General features: G+C 42.2%; 1 protein-coding gene across 1 annotated transcript in view; it reads right to left on the bottom strand.

The window, feature by feature from the left end:
* SEMA5A (semaphorin 5A) overlaps positions 1 to 19,462 on the bottom strand; it is a 554,671-nt gene that overhangs the window by 198,390 nt on the left and 336,819 nt on the right. Inside the window, exons 6-8 of the mRNA XM_043887779.1 lie at positions 12,707 to 12,769; positions 3,177 to 3,275; positions 1,122 to 1,335 (exon numbers count right to left, since the gene is read on the bottom strand). Coding sequence (XP_043743714.1) covers positions 1,122 to 1,335; positions 3,177 to 3,275; positions 12,707 to 12,769 — 376 coding nt within the window. The remainder of the gene's footprint in view (positions 1 to 1,121; positions 1,336 to 3,176; positions 3,276 to 12,706; positions 12,770 to 19,462) is intronic.

Below are 19,462 nucleotides of genomic sequence, written 5' to 3'. Positions count from 1 at the left end.
ATTCCTGAGCCACTGAAGTGAGCAACTCCAATGACACCTACCCTGACCTCCTGCGTATAAGACTTGATACCTTTAAAAAAAATTTTCGTCAACTTGCCTGTGGAATCTAAAAAAAAAAAAATGATACAAATGAACTTATTCACAAAACAGAAACAGACTCACAGACTTCGAAAACAAATTTATGATTACCAAAGGGGAAAGGTGGGAGGGGGGATAAATCGGGAGCTTGGGATTAACATACAGACACTACGATCTATAAAATCCCCTGAAGGAGGAAAGGGCCACTCATTCTAGAATCTGCCTACAGTGCAGGAGACCAGGGTTCAATCCCTGGGATGGGAAGACCCCCCCTGGAGAAGGAAATAGCTACCCACTCCAGGATTCTTTCCTGGGAAATCCTATGGACAGAGAAGCCTGGAGGGCTACAGTCCATGGGGTAGCAAGGAGTCAGACAAGACTGAGCAACTGAACACACACACACACACACCTGTAAACTAGATACTCAATGAGTCAGTACCCTGTAATAACCTATATGGGCAAAGAATCTGAAAAAAAAAATGGGTATATGTGTATGTGTAACTGAATTACTTTGTTCTATACCTGAAGCTAACACAACATTGTAAAGCAACTACACTCCAATATAAAATAAAAAATTAAATTAAAAACTTGTCAAGCTATTTGGGGCTCCCTATAGCCAAACACATTCTTTTACACAGTCATCTGAAAATTTCATGCAATGCTAGAAACTTTGCTTTTTAGGTATACAGTAAAAAAGTCAAGAAAGAATGCACATGACTCTATAGACAATGACGTGTCATCAGACTTCCTGAACTTCAAACAATAATATAAGAAAGCAGCTTAAGCTTGATGAACCCTTGCAGCATTAGCCCTATGTTACCATGTCCTACAGTGTTGAGAGAATCGTTTCTCTCCCTAATTGGAAATGAGCCATCGGATGCTTTTCTACATCGAAGAACAAAACAAGTTACATTTTGATTCCTTTAGAAAAGGAGGAAACCATTTTATTTTGAAAATTGTGACAGCTTGCTTCTGAGCACCAAGGACATCAAGGGCATCACAGACCAGCGAGATGGGAAGCCAGGTGGGAGGGTAAGACTCACCGTTGAGCCACTTGGAGTTGTATTGCGCAGTGCGGAGCGGGGGCAAGATGCCCAGGCTTCGGTAGATGGCGGGGTCGCGCCCCGGGAAATCCATGGCCGTGGCAGCATAGAGCTCCCCGCCGGCCGTGAGCAGGGCTGTGGAGTTGTGCTGGGGGCTGTAGGGGCAGCGAGCCATGCCGCTGATCTGATCATGGATCTCCGTCAGGTTACTCAACTAGGAGTGAGGACAAGAGAGAAAAGTCAGCGATCCCCCATGAAACCCCTTTAATAGTGTTCATGGATCAGACCCGCCCAACTTGCAAATGAAGCATGTACAGTGAACTCTCTGGGGCTGAGAGCATGGGCCAGACGTCCACACTCTGACTTTGATGAGAATAATATCCTGTGGTGACTGTCAGAGAATCTGGCAATCAATCTCTCGTCATCCCGTGAGAGTTACTGAACCCCAGGCTGTTGGATACTCACCAAAGACAGAGTAAGACTACCATTTATGGAAAAAAAAAAACCCAAAAAACTATCATTTATGACTTCTTTTCATAACACAATGGGACAATGCAGATTTGCCCACTTACATTACAAAACTCAATGTCAATGTTTATAGAAGTACAAACTGCAAGAGAAGTTAGCTACAGGTTTATCAATAAAAGTGGATTGACTAGCCCAAACTGTGTTCATGGGTAAGGATGTGTGGACATTTAGCAACCATGTAGCTCAAATTTCCAAGGCTTTAGATTTTAGTGTTCCAAGATGCAAATTAGTGTCTCGCAGTCCAGCAGTAGGACTCCTGTATTTGAGAAGCTGAACCACCATTGAATGAGAAAGGTTCTCTGGGTGGTTGGAGGAGGGGATCTTCACTCAGCTTTTCTCTCCTCTTACCTGAGAGGTAAGAGAGCAGAGGGGTCAGGCAGCGGCTCAGATACCCTGCCTGCCTTATAACACGTGTGTGCGTAGTTGCTCAGTTATATCTAACTCTTTGCGACCCCACGGACTGTAGCCCGCCAGGCTCCTCTGTCCATGGGATTCTCCAAGAAAGAATACTGGAGTGGGTTGCCATTTCCTTCTCCAGAAGATCTTCCCAACCCAGGGATTGAACCTGGGTCTCCCCCACTGCAGGCAGATTCTTTACCATCTGAGCTACCAGGGAAGCCCTTATTACACATGTAGACCCAGGTAAGCTACGTAAAGTCTTTAAGCCTTAGATTCTTCTTTTACAAAACGATGACCCAAAGGATAATCACCAGGCCGGGTGGATGTGAGTGTGAAGTGACTGGGTTGTTGTAAGGTGCATAGGACAGGCCACGATACCTAGGGCTGTCTCTGTGAGCATCGCTTCTTATCATTATCATCATCCTCTCTTTATTTCCAGTAACTGAATGTTAACTTGAAAATAAAGAATAGTAAAAGAGGAAGATTAATTCAGCCTTTGAGAGAAATTGTGTAACCAGGAAATTAATGATATTTCTTCATCATTTCTTATTCCCTGAGGAAGAGCAAATGAATATCCTAAATTAGGAAGATTACACATGTGCTTTAAGAACCCTGCAATTCTACAGGAATGAGACCTGGATACAGAAAAGTCCCCTGTTCATAATGATAGGTTAAAAGAAAAAGAAAGAGGGTGGGTAATAACTTTATTTTTCCTTGGATTCCATTTGTTTGTTAGTTTGCTTTAATTTTTCAACACACTTCTTGTCCAATTTCTAAACTGCATTTTCTTTGTTTGGATTGTGATTTTAGGTCATTTTAATACTTAACACTATCTCTGCAATGAAGCAGGAGAAGAAAAAAGAATATGTTTAGGATTATCTTTAGGGTCACTGTTGAGAAAAAAGCTGATAGAAATAGCTTGCAAGAATATTTAAATTTAATTAAACAAGCTTATTATATAACATGTAATAAAAAATACATTAAGTCTTTATTCAGTTTGACAAAACATGCTTTGAATTAAAATGCAACTCCTTGGAGAATAGGAACACATTTTAAAAGTGGTGTTTTAATAGGCTGTTTGGGTTTTCCTGGCATTAAAATCTATCAAAACTCCACATGAAGCCATACCGAGCGGTTGGTGCAGACAGGCGTGAAAGCGTTGGTCCCACACGTGAACAGCCGGTTCCCACCCACCAACAGTACCCGAATGTAGTTCTGACATTCCTCCTGGAAAACAAAAACAAAAAATAAAACACAAGAAAAAGGATTAAGAGGCCTGAGCTCAAGAGGAAGGTGAACACGAAGATGTCTTGTCTATTCAATAAATTAAAAGTTAATTGACCACTACAAATCCAACAAACAACCTCCTCTCAGATACTGACCAAAAAATAACAACAAAAAATCTTAAACAGTTTACCCTCGTCTGCACACTTGCTCAATAGAGGATGTTTGTGAAGATTAATACACGTTCAGTTAAAATCTCAAAGCATGTGTCTTCTTTTGATGAATGTGGTCTCATTTTGTGTTGTATCTGATAACAGTGCAAACTCTAAATTGCCTTTGACGTATGGTAGGAAAATAAATAAAGGAAACTATTAGAGCGGCTCATGAAAGAGCAGTTTAGGAAACTTGCCCAGGAGCTTCAAAAACCATGGTGAATGCTTTTCCAAATACAAGGGTCACAAGTGAAGCTCTGATTACAACCAAAGCAAGTTTTAGATTAAGTTCTTAAACTACTTTGTGTACAGGAAGATTCTATAAACAATTTTGATTTTTTGGTGAAAAAGTAAAATACAACTATAACAAGTAAACAACGAGGGATGAAAGCCCATGCTAAGGGATTGAATATTTTTTATGGTTGCAAAACATACATATATATCTGGGGCATGGTCAAAGTAGTACAGGAACATTCAGCTACAAAGCTTTTCATTTACCCAGCAAGAATTTACTGATTAGACACTCGATGGTAGAGACTATGGAAGAAGTCACAATCTAGGCCCTTGTCTGTGGAATTTGCTCAATGTCCAACTTTTTGTGACCCCAGGTATTATAGTCCACCAGGCTCCTCGGTCTATGGAATTCCCCAGGCAAGAATACTGGAGTGAGTTGCTATTCCCTTCTTCAAGGTATCTTCCCTACCCAGGGATCGAACCCAGGTCTCCTGCACTGCAGGCAGACTCTTTACCATCTGAACCACCAGGGAAGCCTGCATCGAGGCCCTTGGCACAAAATTAAAATACATGGAGTTGTCTACATGCTCTATTAAGGAAGCACAGGAGAACAGCATAGTGCTAATTCTAGAGGGCAGGGGAGGGGAAGGGAGGAGGTATAGGAAGGCTTCCTGGAGGAGGTGACACCTAAGGTCAGTTGTGGATGTAAGATGAGCTAAAACGCTTGAATTTGCTTTCTAAACATAAAGTGAGCTATCAAAGGTAGATAATTTACCTACTATTACTGAAAGTGAAAGTGAAGTCGCTCAGTCGTGTCTGACTCTTTTGTGACCCCATGGCCTGTAGCCTACCAAGTTTCTCCTTCCATGGGATTTTCCAGGCACGAGTACTGGAGTGGGTTGCCATTTTCTTCTCCAGGGTGATTGTGGGTTTTGAGACGAGATCAACCTGGATTAAGGCGGGTCCTCGTTTCTGGTCAGCTGCTCAGTGGTGTCAATTCTTTGCGACCCCATGGACTGTAGCCTGCCAGGCTCCCCTGTCCATGGACTTTTCCAGGCAACAATACTGGGTTGCCATTTCCTACTCCAACCTAATATTACTATTAACAATAATAGTAACAAATTAGCATTGGTTGCTAATCTGAAGTACTTTGAGGAAAAAATGGACAGACTAAAAGATGGAGGTTAACTATTAGAAGAATTCAGAAATGAGTGTAAACAGAAGGCAAAAGCCAGTGCTCCGTGACAGCCTGGAGGAGGAGAGGATGCAGAGGGAGGTGGGAGGGGGTTTCAGGAGGGAGGGGACACATGTATGCCTGCGGCTGATTCATACTGATGCATGGCCGAAATCATCACGGTATTATAAAGTAATTATCCTCCAATTAAAATAAATAACTGCACTAAAAATAAACTGCATAACAAAGGATGAGATGGTTGGATGGCATCACCAACTCAGTGGACATGAGTTTGAGCAAACTCCAGGAGTTGGTGATGGACAGGGAGGCCTGGCGTGCTGTGGTTCATAGGGTCGAAAAGAGTTGGACGCGACTGAGCGACTGGACTGAACTGAGAAAGATGCACCAGATGGGGAGGCTTGTTCTGTTCTGCTCTGCTTTGTTTTTATAGCTGGGGAAAGGGAAGAAGAGTTCTAAAGAGAAAGAACAAGGCCAGACTTCAAACAGGCACGTCAGTCTCCTTTCCCAGGCTCTGAGAGCTCCGGTTCTAAGAACGCAGAGGAGAGCGAGCAGCTGCCGGAAGCGGAGGGGCACAGAGGCAGGACCACGGCTGTGGTGGAAACATCAGCCCTGATCGCATAAGTGAGGGGGCTCCAGAGAGACGTCTCGGGGAACACAGGGCTCAGAGCGCTCTGGGTGGCCGGGGCAGACAGAACAGACACAGCAGCGATGCTGTAATAATGAATGAGAAAATTACAAACGGCGCAGAGACTTTTGGGGGCGGGAGTTTGTTTCTGTTGCTGCTTTTAGACCTCTTTTAAAAATTGGGTCAAAATGTTCATTTTGTTGGTTTTCCTAAGCAGGAGACTGACGCAGGTAGAAAAACGCTAGAGACAGTCACGTCACCGTGAACTTGGGGGTAAGGGTGAGTTATTGGAAGAGAATCATTCCCGTTGAAAGAGGTGGTCTCATGGCTGAGTCCTACAGATGCGCTAAAGAAAAGCAAGGGTCTCTCATTGATTATAGGAAGAGAAACAATCAAGATACCACATGTGGCATTTATCTTCATCTCCCCAAAGAAAGACAAAGTGAAAAGAGGGCTGCAGGTCAATAACCGTCCTGAAGGCCCATCACAGACTTGATGGAGAACAAGAAAGATGGCGGGGGATGTGATAATTCGGATGCTGACACGTGTCAGAGCGGAGGGACAAATCCAACCAGTTTTCAAAAAGAAAATCTTGTAAAAAATATATGAGGGAAGATACCAAATTATCTTAAGTAGTAAAAAGTGTGTTCTGGTGGTCAGGCTCCTTGAGAATACCCTCTCCTCCTGGAAGGCCATGCTGTCTGGGAAGGGCTATGTATGCACATGTGTCCCCAATCAGCTCCTCCATTTATTATTATTTTTTTTAATATTCTGTTTTGCTTGGATTTTCCCCAGTCTCTCATTTAAAAAAAAAAGAAAAAAAAGTTATTTTCGAAGTATTTATAAACCAAAACTTGGTGTGTGTGACCCGCACAGGTTGTTAGTATCTAATCTGAAAGAATCTTCCATTTTGGGAACAATTAAGAATGAAGAATACAGAATAAAGGCAGCACTGTAAAGTACCGCCTTCACTGATAAACCCACAGGTTTCTAAATGTTGGCACTTCGAACAAAAATGTTGTTTACCCCCTACATCACCAGGTTCCCAGGCAGGATGGTGGTTTGTTGTTCCTCTCTTGAGTTAACCTGGCCAGGAGCAGAATCTGACAACCGGGAAGCAGGATACAGCAGGGGGAACAATGGATTCTAAACAAGACTCTCCCACTGACCAGCAGAATCATTCTAGGAACTTGGTGTTTAAAATACTGAGATGAGATCACAAACAAGACGCTTTCGAAAATTATAAAGTATAATATGTGCATAAAGGAACTCTTTTATTCCCTTAATAATCGGCTGTGTTTCCTTTGTAAAGTTGTTAAAGGTCACGGTGGGAAGGATTTTGGTTTAGACATAATGACCCCAAGCAGACAAAGAGCTCTTGTTGGATCACAAGTGAACTGACTATTTATGTTTAAAATAATATTTGTGTCAAACACATTTAAATAGTTCTAGAAGCCAAATTCTATAATGGTGTTTCAAAAATAACGAACGACAACAGATTTTATTAGAAAACTGTTTTGAATCCACAAACAACACAAGAGTTCGCCCTCCCTTTTTCGTAGATGGAATGTTTAAGATCCTTTCAGGCCAAGTCACCCCCTTTCTCCCAAGTGAGCTGGAAAAGTTTAAGTGGAACCGAATTCAAAGCTCACGAAGAACTGGCAGTCTCTACCCGCCCTTCTCTGCTAGACAGGCCTGAATCAAAGATCTGGCAATGTTTTCTTGACCCCGAGTCCCTGAATGGTCACTTTAACGGACTGCAGATGAAATGATGCTCGGGTTGGTCCCAACTGCACCGAGAAACTTGAGGAAATGTGTCCTGTCTCTTCCCACCCCCTGCAGTCTGTGGAGGAATGTTCTCTCCAGGGAACAGAGTGGGCATGGGTGGTACCACCCCGCAGCCACAGCCCCCTCACCCATGCTCCACATTCCTGTTCCTACAGTAAAATGCATTATGTGGAGACGCACAGACCACTTTTTTTTTCCTTAGGGCAGGAAAAAATGAGTTCACTCAAAATGGCTGGCATTTTTCTCATTTTTGAGATGTCACATTTTGCCTTATTCTTTTTTATTTCGGGGAGAGGGGAAACTGTCAATCTGTGTGTAAAATTTTCATATTACCATAGCACAGATGAAAAGATAATTGAATTCCTATTTCTAAGCTCCGGGCAACTAGGAAAATCTGAATTCCACTCCCCCAAATAGATGTTATATTTTAGTGAAAGGAACCCGAGCGAAGTGTTTTCTGATCTGGGCTCTGGAAGCGTCAGCACAGGGAAACCGGGGTTGTGTGACCTCTGAATTCAGGGACTAGCCCTAGGGAGTGGTTTAGTTCCTTCCCTTCTGGGTTCCAAGAGCGGGGCTCAGGTCTTTAAGAAAGCAACAGGGATGCTAAAAAAGAGAAAGGAACTAGTGAAAGAAAAGGAAGGGCCTGGGAGGTCCCTCTGCTCTCCCTGCCCTTGGCCCAGCCCAGCAGCACGGCCTAGGTTCTTCCCTTCCTAATCCTGTCGTATCATTTTGTGCCAGGGAACTTCGCCGCACACACAGTTCTGCTACAAAACCGAATTCTGTTACAAACAAGCTCAGGTTGCTCAGAACTGTGAGTTTATCAGCATACTTCATGCAACCTGAAAAAATATTCAGTTTCTCTTTCCCACAATGTCGGCACTTTGAAATTCATCTTCATCTGTCTTATAGTCATCTTAAAAAAAAAGAAAAGAAACTCCATCCACAAACGCAGTTTGAATCAGTTTCTAATTACTGAGGTTTGCCATTGCTCTTAGCCTATTAAAACCAGACACATGTGGAACGTAAAGGTATGATTTCCTTTGAAAATGTTTGTTTTGTTCGTTTTCTTTCTGTGTATCAGGAAGCCTCAATTACATATAATAATGATTCACTCCTTCTGTGAATCAAAAGTATATTCCTGATGAGCATGAAGCTAGCCTTTGTGGCATGTTCTATGGCTTTTATTGCTTAATTTCTAACCACCAAACAACCAATGATCACAGCTTAAGGCAAAATATGGGCCAATTTTGATTCAGCAGAAGCAACTCTGAACCCCAAGGAGTAATAATCTACTAGTATAAGGTTACCACAAGATTGTTTTAAAATTAAAGACTCATAGACTATTAGCAGGAGGAATCTTGGCTAGATTAAGTAATCGAATGTTCTCCTGTAACATGTAGGAGACAGAAGTCCACAGAGATGAAGAGGATTAACTGTGATTTTTTGAAAGTCCATGAAATGATTACATAAGCAAGATCGAGATGAAATACGAAAGGACTCTTAGGGAGAGTAAAATCTAACACAGACAATGTAAAAGTTGTCAATATATTTCCCACCTTGGGGAATTACAGCCAGAATTTTCAACCGAGTCATAGTCTGGCAATGTCTGGAGACATTTTTGGTTATTTTTGGTTGTCCTGATGGGTGAGAGGAATTACCAGTATCCAGCACGTAGAGGCCAGGATCATGTCAAACATCCACCAATAACAGGACAGACTCCACAGCGGGGAGTGATCGGCCCCAACATCAGGAGTGCTGAGAGCAGAATCCAGATGAAGGATCGTGCGTTTGTTCACTCCGTAGTGGAGTGAAGTTGAACAGCCACCACAGGCTGGGATCAACATGAATCCACTGGCCCAGCTCCCAGTTGAGGAGTGAGGGGCTGGGTAATCAACATGCAGACTGACCAGGAAATACAAATAGCTACTGAGAAGGCACGCAGTGGGGTATGCAGGAGATGGAGGGTAGGGAGGGACAGGTGAGGCAGAAATGCCCACGGACAGGGGACACACGAGTCCAGGAAGATGGGTAAGCGAGGCAGGGTGGAATGATAGCAAGGTGGGCAGGGAAGGGTTAGGATGGAGCCCGAGAGGCAGAGGAGGGCACAGCCACCCCCAGACCCAGGGCTGCCAACTACACATGTTCTCAGACAAGCCTTAGGACAGGCACGTGTCAATAGGATTTGTGGCTAGGTTTCCCAAAGCTGACTAGGGCTGCTAATGGGTGTATCATAGCCCTAGCAAGCAGGAAGAGGAGGAGAAAGATCCAAAGTCCTAGAGGGAGATGAAGACAGACAATAAAGGAGGAAAAAGGGGACAAGTAAAAGATTTTCCCAGTAGTCATGTATGGATGTGAGAGGTGGACCATAAAGAAAGCTGAGTGCCAAAGAATTGATGCTTTTGAACTGTAGTGTTGGAGAAGACTGCGAGGAGATCCAACCAGTCCATCCTAAAGGAAATCAGTCATGAGTGTTCCTTGGAAGGACTGATCTTGAGCTGAAGCTCTAATACTTTGGCCACCTGATGTGAAGAGCTGACTCATTTGAAAAGACCCTGATGCTGGGAAAGATTGAAGGCAGGAGAAGTAGGGGATGACAGAGGATGAGATGGTTGGATGGCATCACCGCCTCAATGGACATGAGTAAGCTCCGGGAGTTGGTGACGGACAGGGAGGCCTGGTGTGCTGCAGTCCATGGGGTCACAAAGAGTCGGACACGACTGAGCGATGAACTGAACTAAAGAGGGAGAAGAAAGCCCAGGGGCCCTGGGGTCCCCAGTGTCACCAGACAAGGGACAGCGCTGGCCTGAGAACCATGGCCAGAGCGGCCAGTGTTTCCCATCCGTGGATCTTGCCAGAAGAAAGAAAGTCGCGTTTCCAGCCCTCACACCCAAGCTGATCTATTTCACTGTTCAGTACAGAGAGTCTTCCTTGAAGCACTTCTTATGTGCCAAGGAGTAAGGAACAAAAGCGCAGGAATCCACCCATCAGATGTGTAAGTGTTAGAGGGCAGAGAGGAAAGGCATATAGGAAGCCCCTTTTCCAAAGCTTTATATATAATATATACAAATTCCATTGAATTTATTACAGAGGTAAATAAATTTACTATGTTCTAATTCATTTATTTTGGCGGGAATTTTAAGAGACACTAGTCTGATTCTTTGGAACTTAGTGCTACCTTTAAATTATCTGTGTCTCTGATGACTTATCTCAGAGGAATTTTTGAGGTTAAATATAACTTTCAGTAAATAGCCTTCAGCAACTTTGGCTTTTTATCAATGTCTCCAAGTGTTTCTCTAGCTAAGTTGGCATTTTCTTCCTCCTCTTCCTTCTTTCAGTTTTGGGAAACTGAATAACTAAGTGTGCTGAGACCTGCCTCCATGTATGTCTCTCAGAACCGCTGATTTAAAAGACAAAGGAACAGGGGATGAAACTGGATAAAATAAAGTGTGCAGCAGTCTTGGACCAACACAGGTGGTGTGAGGATACTTCACCAGCGCCCTCTCTCCATTTGCTGTGTGTCTCCCAAGTTCCTGGCCTTGGGACCACACTTTGCACAGAGAGCCCTCTCTGCCGCTGTGTGTCTGCTTCTTCTGTAACCTTAAGTGTGATTCGCATCAGAAAGGCCCACATTCTAGTAAAGTGAGACGATCACTAACAGAACGATCCCTGGTGCTTCAGACAATAACAAGTCTGCCTGCAATGCTGGAGTGCCAGGTTCGATCCCTGGGTCGGGAAGATCCCCCGGAGAGGGGAATGGCAACCGACTCCAGTATTCTTGCCTGGGAAATCCCACGAACAGAGGAACCTGGCAGGCTACAGTCCATGGGGTTGCAAAGAGTTGGACACGACTAAGCGACTTCACTTTCTTTCAACAGAATGAAACATCATGAGCTTAGGGATCAGCTGCAGAAGAATTCCTTCAGGATGAGCCAGTGTGATTTTCTCGAAATATAAAATTCCTTGGAAAAGGACTCAGGCCTCTTACTGAGCTGAAGTTGTGTGAAGGTAGATTGAAGAATTAATGCTTTTGAACTGTGGTGCTGAAGAAGACTCTTGAGAGTCCCTTGGACTGCAAGGAGATTAAACTGGTCAATCCTCAAGGAAATCAACACTGTATATTCATTGGAAGGTCTGATGCTGAAGCTGAAACTCCAATACTTTGGCCACCTGAGGCAAAGAGCCAACTCTTTAGAAAAGACCCTGATGCTGGGAAAGATTGATGGCAGGAGGAGAAGGGGATGACGGAGGATGAGATGGTTGGATGGCATCACCAACTCAATGGACATGAGTTTAAGCAAACTCCGGGAGATGGGGAAGGACAGGGAAGCCTGGCGTGCTGCAGTCCGTGGGGTCACGACTGAGTGAATGAACAGCAAGACCTGTGATGTGCACAGGAATTCAAGAACTGTATCTCCAACCTTAGCGATAATCTATCTATCCTTGGGAACTTGAGGATGTAGATATTCATTCGGAGACAGACAGAGAGAGAGAGCTCATTTTAAAGATGTGTATGTTAGTCACTCAGTTGTGTCTGACTCTTTGTGACTCCGTGGACTGTAGCCTGCCAGGCTCCTCTGTGCCTGGGATTCTCCAGGCAAGAATACTGGAGTGGGTAGCCATTCCCTTCTCCAGGGGATCCTCCCGACCCAAGGATCAAACCCATGTCTCTTGCATTGCAGGCAGATGCTTTACCATCTGAGCTACTAGGGAAGGCCCTATATTTTATTTAACATATAAAGATATGTTAAGATACATTATTAAAAAATCTCGAATCATTTGTGATCTAATAATTAGGTTTATTATATAATCACTTCCTGGAGTGAGCTGCAAGGTATGATTGCTGTGCTGCGCTCAGTTGTGTCCAACTCTTTGTGGCTCCAAGGGCTGTAGCCTCCCAGACTCCACTGTCCATGGAATTTTCCAGGCAAGAATCATGGAATGGGTAGCCATTTGCTCCTCCAGGGAACCTTTCCAACCCAGAGATCAAACCTGTGTCTCTTGTATTGCAGGCAGATTCTCTGAACCACTGAGCCATCCAGGGAGCCCATCAGGAATGATTAGGGGGAATTAAAAGAGCATTTTCAAAATTCAGGTCCATATTTTTCTAAATAACATCATAACCAATTAATTTCATGTCTCATTCTAATGATTGGGAGGGCAAATTAGATCTGCTATGTTCTGAATCCTAACAACTGACTATTGTTCATCTCACTTTTAAATGGTAGAACCTTGAGAATTTCCTGTGTGTATATTTTGAATCATTTTTCATTCATTTTTCAGTGTCCATGGCACCATAACCAGGAGTAACCTTCATATTAAAATATTCTACATACCGGCCTTCAGGTCAGTGATGACATGCCCGTGACAGCGTCCTCCTTACCTGGGACTTGCCTTTGCTGTAACAGGCCTTCTTGGTTGCTTCGTCACACTCCCACTCCACAGCCTGTAAGAAACACCAGCGTGACAGCAACTGTTAGGACTGTGACTTAATAAGAGGAAAACAAACACTAAGGCACCGGTACCCAGAAGGGGTGATGCAGAGAGGCCACGGCACCCAACATCTTCACCCTCACAAAGTTTACACAAAATGCATGTCATCCGGTCATGTGGGTTTACACTGAGCTTTCAAAGGGAAGCATTTTAAAGGACTCATCCCCTAAGTATTTTCATTTATGCAGCAATAATGTGATATTTCAAACATCGCCATAAGACAGGCACACGCTATGAGTCAGTGACTCTGACGCAGTGATGACAGAAACACTCCCTTCTGTGCATCACGGAATGGATTCTTAAGATGCTGAAAACAGAGACAAACCGATCTAAATCCTCATGTAGACATGTATATCTTAATAGTCTGTCATTTATCAGTATTCATAGATAATGAAGCAAGGTTGACTGCCTGTATCCCTACTCCCCAAACACACATATAGATGATGAATAGTCAATAAAATAAGCAGCTCATGCAAAGCCCAGCTACTACTTCCTTCCAAAGCCACTAATTTCCATACTCTCATTAGCTCCCACTAAATACTGAGAGCTACAGCTTCTAAATTTCTTCCCTCACTTTCCAGATCTAACTCACGCCGATCAATTTGATATGCATTCTTTGACACCTGATGCTAACTCACAAGTGGACCTGTGCTTAGTCAAGATAATGCACAGCACTTACTTCACAGGAAGAAAGGATGCTTGCAAGCTTTAATGGCTGGTATGTTGAGATTGGGAATCATATTTTGAACAGATTTAAGCATCTGCGGTATTTATATTTTCTACTATTTTACTTTCATAGGGCCAAAATGTTTCCTTTATTCTGTCCGTCTCTCATCACAATATTGTCCTATTTTCCTGTTACAGTTGGATTTCTGAAGAATTCAAGAGTTCTGAAGAACCAGATGAATTATTACCAGAAAAAAAAAAATTGAAGTGAGGGACAATTTGTTGTTAGTTTGGGTTACTGCTACATAATAAACTAAGTGAAAAAATACTAATGCTAGATATTATGCAAGAGAATAAAGGCTTCACTCTTACTTTTAAAAAGAATGTTTTTTTTCGCTAACTCTTCTGAACTGAGGAAAACAACAAAAGTCATATCAACACCATTATCTAACATCTACTGTTCTCCAAAGAATGTTACATAAGAGATTAAAACATAAAACACCGCATTTTCCAAATCTTATCTTGCTTATCAAATATGAATCCACAAGAAAAGTGTTCTAGAGAGAACCACTTAAGGGCCTTTCAAACAGAAACAATACTATAACTGTTTTCCCCTGTGCAGACTTAGAGATTTTTGTCCGTGTCAACATCTGATGAAAGAATTTGTTCTTTCTTCCTGTGATGTTTTCCTGTTCATAATGCTTAATGGCACCAAGAAGGTTAGAGCTAATTAGCATCTAATGCAAACAAATGACTTGAATTTCACACTAGAGAGACAGATCCTTTTATGAGAAGTGGTGACACCTCAGAGAAGAGATAAGAGAAGAGATAAGAGCTTCACATACAGTTGCATAATTATATATCCCCAGGAAGCACAGATAAAAGAAGTGCATTGCTGCAGTTTTGAGGGGAGTGTTCCTTTAGCAGACCTCTGTATAAAAGCTCATCCTGTTGTTTTCATGGAAATAAAGATATCCATGTCTTCACACTTTCTAAGGTGAGGGCATGTTTATGTGTTTAGTTGTTCAGTCATGTCTGAGTCTTTGCCATCCCATGGACTGTGTCCATGGGATTCTCCAGCCAAGAATACTACAGTGGGATCCCTTCTCCAGGGGATCTTCCTGACCCAGGGATCAAACCTGGGTCTCCTGCATTGCAGGCAGATTCTTCACTATCCGAGCCATCAGGAAAGTCTCGCCTTCACCCTTACTCAAACTCAAAAAAAGAAATGATACACTATGATATTACAGTTGTTGCTTAGTCCCTAAGTTGTATTTGACTCCTTTGTGACTCCAAAGACCATAGCCCTCCAGGCTCCTTCTGTCCCTGATATTTCCCAGGCAAGTAGGTCGCCACTTCCTTCTCCAGCGGGTCTTCCCGACCCAGGGTCGAACTTGTGTCTCCTGCATTGGCCGGCGGGTTCTTCACCACTAGATCCACCAGGCAAGCCCACGCTATGATATAGTCTTTAGTCAAGTAGACCTTGGTATAACTTGGATATTATATTATCAAGGGGACTTAGAGTTATAGATCACAAAGAGGATTTGTGCTGCATAATCGCTAGGCAAATTACTCAGTAAAATGCTTCAGATAATGGGGCATTCCTTGTGGCTCTCGCCTGTCTAGTGAATTTGTTGAAAGTTAAACAGTACTGCACTCTTCAGTAAACTTAAGAGCTGAAAGAAGCAGTTAGTGCCAGAGCTACAGGAAGAATATTTATCAAACGCCATCAAAAGTCAAATCCTTCTGATGAAATGGCAAACAATCAGCTTCCCATGTTTTCCTAACATCCAAGTAGCCTTTGCATTTTCAAGATAAACACTGGCCAAGGATTGGAAGGGGATAGTAATAGAAAAAAAAAATTGTGACAATTCTTGAACACATGTCACTACTTTATCCAGTTTACCCAGAAAGAGCAACTGCTCACATAAGTTTATTAGACCAATAGGAAATGGAAAAAATCTTACAGATTTTTCTGAAGACAGTTATTAAAAGTAGCAAAATTGCTTTCCTGTGGCATTTTTATCACAGTATATCAAGTTTCCAATAATATTCAAATCCAGAATTAATTAAAGACTATGATTATGTAGCTATTCTGTTGATTCACTTTCACCCTGACTAGAAGACAGGATAAAGGGAAATTATATTAAGAAGAGAAATGAACTATCTTTTGTAGAGTTGAACACATGTGATTGGATATCACAGAATTTGATAAAGAATGAAGTAGGGAAATGTATCTTTTCCAGATTGGCCTAAAATTGGGTGTTCCAGATGAGCACCTTATTTTTTTTTCACTCTTGTATTCTATTTTTTTTTCCATTTATTTTTATTAATTGGATGCTAACTACTTTACAATATTGTAGTGGTTTTTGTCATACATTGACATGAATCAGCCATGGATTTACATGTATTCCCCATCCCGATCCCCCCTCCCACCTCCCTCTCCACCCGATTCCTCTGGGTCTTCCCAGTGCACCGAGCCCCTTATTTTTCGCTCATTCAGCAAACTAGACTTTACCTGTATGACCTGGTGGCAGCAATGGGTAAAGACACTTTCACTGGAGAGAAATATGAATTTCAGTGGGACTCTCCAGGATCAGATTTCTCAAAGTTTCTCAATTATTCTGCTTGAATTAGACTACATTTTAGCCTGGTCACAACTTTTCTTTATTCTATAAGATTCATAAATTTTTAAAAATCAAGCCATCTCACTCTAATCTCAATGGAGATTTACTGTGCAGAATGAAATTCTTTGATAATTTTGGAACAAATTCCGCTATGATTTACGAAGCCATCTTTCTGGTTGCCTTGCATTTTGAGACACTTTCTACCCATGCAAACCTGCCTTTATGACAGTCACCACAAAGGCTAAGGCATTCTATGTCTACATTCTAGGTCTACATTCCACATACATTCTAGGTCTGTTGCACTCACACCTCGATGCAACACTCGTGATCTTATTTTCTATCTCTGTTTCTTTCACATCCTTAAATTTTTGTCATCTCTTTGTCTTTTTCTGTAGCATAAGACCTGGTAGAGAAAAGGTATCTAAATATTTGACTCTATTCTGTATTTAGTCTTCATTACATTTTTCAACAGCAGAAGTGTTGCAGTGATAATGTGGTTACTCGAATATCCAAAGGCAATGAGTTTGAAATATCTACATCTTAAAAGACACAAAGATTCCAGTTTGTGACTTTTTTGTCTGTAAATAGAAATAATATCTGCGCTATTCAACAACTTACAGAAGTGTTGCTTTATGCACACACATTTACCACTCTCTCATTTAATATTCATTAAATACCGACCAAGTGCAAGACACCAATAGATAATGAGCAAAATAAGGAAAAACACACAGAGAGATAATATTCACACAAATCAGACATTAATTTACAATAAAATTTAAGTGACTTCTGTCAGCCTAGTCAGCATCAGGCTAAATCTGAGAACGCATCCAAGGTCATTTTCGTTGTTACAGAAGCATGTTCATCCAGAATCCAATGGTACACTGAAACTTACAACACCTTTAACTTTCAGGAAGTGACAGAACTTTCAGAGAGAGCAGGTTTACCAAAAATCATGTTATACCTGCAGAAATCCTGGGTGTGTCAAAGCATTTATGGTTTCATGGTACAGTATACTCTTCTCTGTCGTGCACACGCACACATGTTCTGGTTATGATTAACAGAACTGTGATCTCAGAAGTAAATAGGATGGGAGAAAGAAAAAAAAAAGATTGGCTCTTTTTATGGAGGAGTTACATACATATAAATCCACAGTTCGCGGAAGTATATAAACAAAGCTGTGTATTATCACATTCTGCAGACAGAGAAGTTAATTAGACCGGGACCAGCAAAGGCAGATACTTTTCATAAAAATGAAGAGAACAACATTCTAGGCAGATGGGCCAACACTCTTTCAGCAGATGGCTTTGCTAATTAGATACTGGCAAAAGATAACATGAAAAAAAAAACTAGTTTAATTACACAGTGCCAAAAATTAACAACCACCTGAGGGCTTTTTTTAAAAATATGTTTGCATTCATACTCTTATGTCATGGATTTCTGTGAAATGCTGGAGAATGTTAAATTGTCATGATGATTATAAACAAATTGCCAGGGACCATGAGACTGTATGTGTTCAAAAGAGAAGCAAAATGCAAATGAGTTGGAATTTGAAACAGTTGTGATTTTTATGCGACCTGAGTCAAGCGTCAATCTAGTTATCCTTGGGCAAAGGCAGCTTCGATAATTATTTTAGGGGTCACACTTGATAGGTTCAAAACAAGTGGCAATTGGGAATTCCCTGGGAGTTCAGTGGCTAGGGCCGTACACTTCCATTGCAGGGGACCTGGGTTTGATCCCTGAACTAAGAAACTGGGGGCACTTGAGATGGAAAGGTGTGCACTGCAAGACAAAGGGGTAAAGAGTTGAGTCAATTTGAAAGGATTTGTCCAGTCTGCCTCTGGGTCTTTACTTCTTAGTGGATATTAAGTGTATTCATTCACTTTTAACATCAATTCGCCGTACACCGACATTTACATCTATGGCAAATGTAAGCAAGCCCATTTTATTCTTACTGGCAGTTTCCAAGTCAGAGAATTGGAAGGGGACTTTTATCATATCTTCTAACTACTGTTTTTTGATTCTTACAAAACTGAAGTCATCCAGCATTAGAGAAACATCTGAACCTCAGAAAGTCCCATACAAATGTGCTATAATCATTGTTTAAATCCGTATATATCAAAGCCCAAGATTTTCTTCTACAAAATAATACCAAGTCAAACTTCCTTTGATCCCTGCCCAGTGGAGCTCCCAATTTGTCAAATGCTCACTGGGGCTTTTGTTTTATAATCGGGTTTTTAAGTTCAGGACTGTTCTTTTTGATTGAGCAGACAAGGTATGAGATACCTAGGGCTGATGTAACAGAGCACCGCAAACGGGGTGGCTTTAAACAATATAAATTTATTTTCTCACAGTTCCCAAGGGGTAGGTCAGCCAGAGTTGCTTCTTTCTGGGCTCTCCTGCCTCTGGTGACTGCTTGGCTATCCTTGACCTTCATTGGCTCGTGGAAGCAACACTCTGGTCCTTGCAACTGTCATCATACAGTCCTCCCCTTGTGTGCCTCTGTCCAAATGCACTTCTTAAGAAAACATTGGTGTTTGAATTAGGGCCCACTCAATCCATTATCTTAACTAATTACATCTGCAAAGATTCTGTTTGCTAAAAAGGTCACATGCTGAGAATTGAGTTGAAGATGAATTTTGGAGGGACCCCATTCAACACAGCACAGATAGCCAGACATCATGACATAAGAAACCCTGAAACCGAAAACAGACAGCACATTAATGAGGGACATTGTTCTGCTGCAAATTGGCCAGATCTTACCACAGCATGGATAGCAGTTTATAAAACTTCCAGTCAGTTCAGTTCAGTTCAGTTGCTCTGTCGTGTCTGACTCTCTGCGACCCCATGGACCGCAGCACGCTAGGCCTCCCTGTCCATCACCAACTCCCAGAGTTGACTCAAACTCATGTCCGTAGAGTCAGTGATGCCATCCAACCATCTCATCCTCTGTCATCCCCTTCTCCTCCCACCTTCAATCTTTCCCAGCATCAGGGTCTTTTCAAAAGAGTCGGCTCTTTCCATCAGGTAGACAAAGTATGGGGGTTTCAGCTTCAACATCGGTCCTTCCAATGAATATTCAGGACTGATTTCCTTTAGGATGGACTGGTTGGATCTCCTTGCAGTCCAAGAGACTCTGAAGAGTCTTCTCCAACACCACAGTTCAAAAACTTTGGTTACACCCTAATCACAGTACTACATGCTTTCTATACATTTATCTCACGTATATGCCTCTATAATTTTGTGTGGAAAATACCATTAAGGTTATGTTCAGGATGAGGACAGTGGCTAAGCCACTTTGCAAAACCACATACAGAGCAAGTGGGACACCAGGATTGGAATTTGGTAGCTTGGAG

This window comes from Cervus elaphus, chromosome 25, assembly GCF_910594005.1.
Source record: "Cervus elaphus chromosome 25, mCerEla1.1, whole genome shotgun sequence".
Classification (NCBI taxonomy): Eukaryota; Metazoa; Chordata; class Mammalia; order Artiodactyla; family Cervidae; genus Cervus; species Cervus elaphus.
This window is presented reverse-complemented; position numbering and strand designations above follow the sequence as displayed.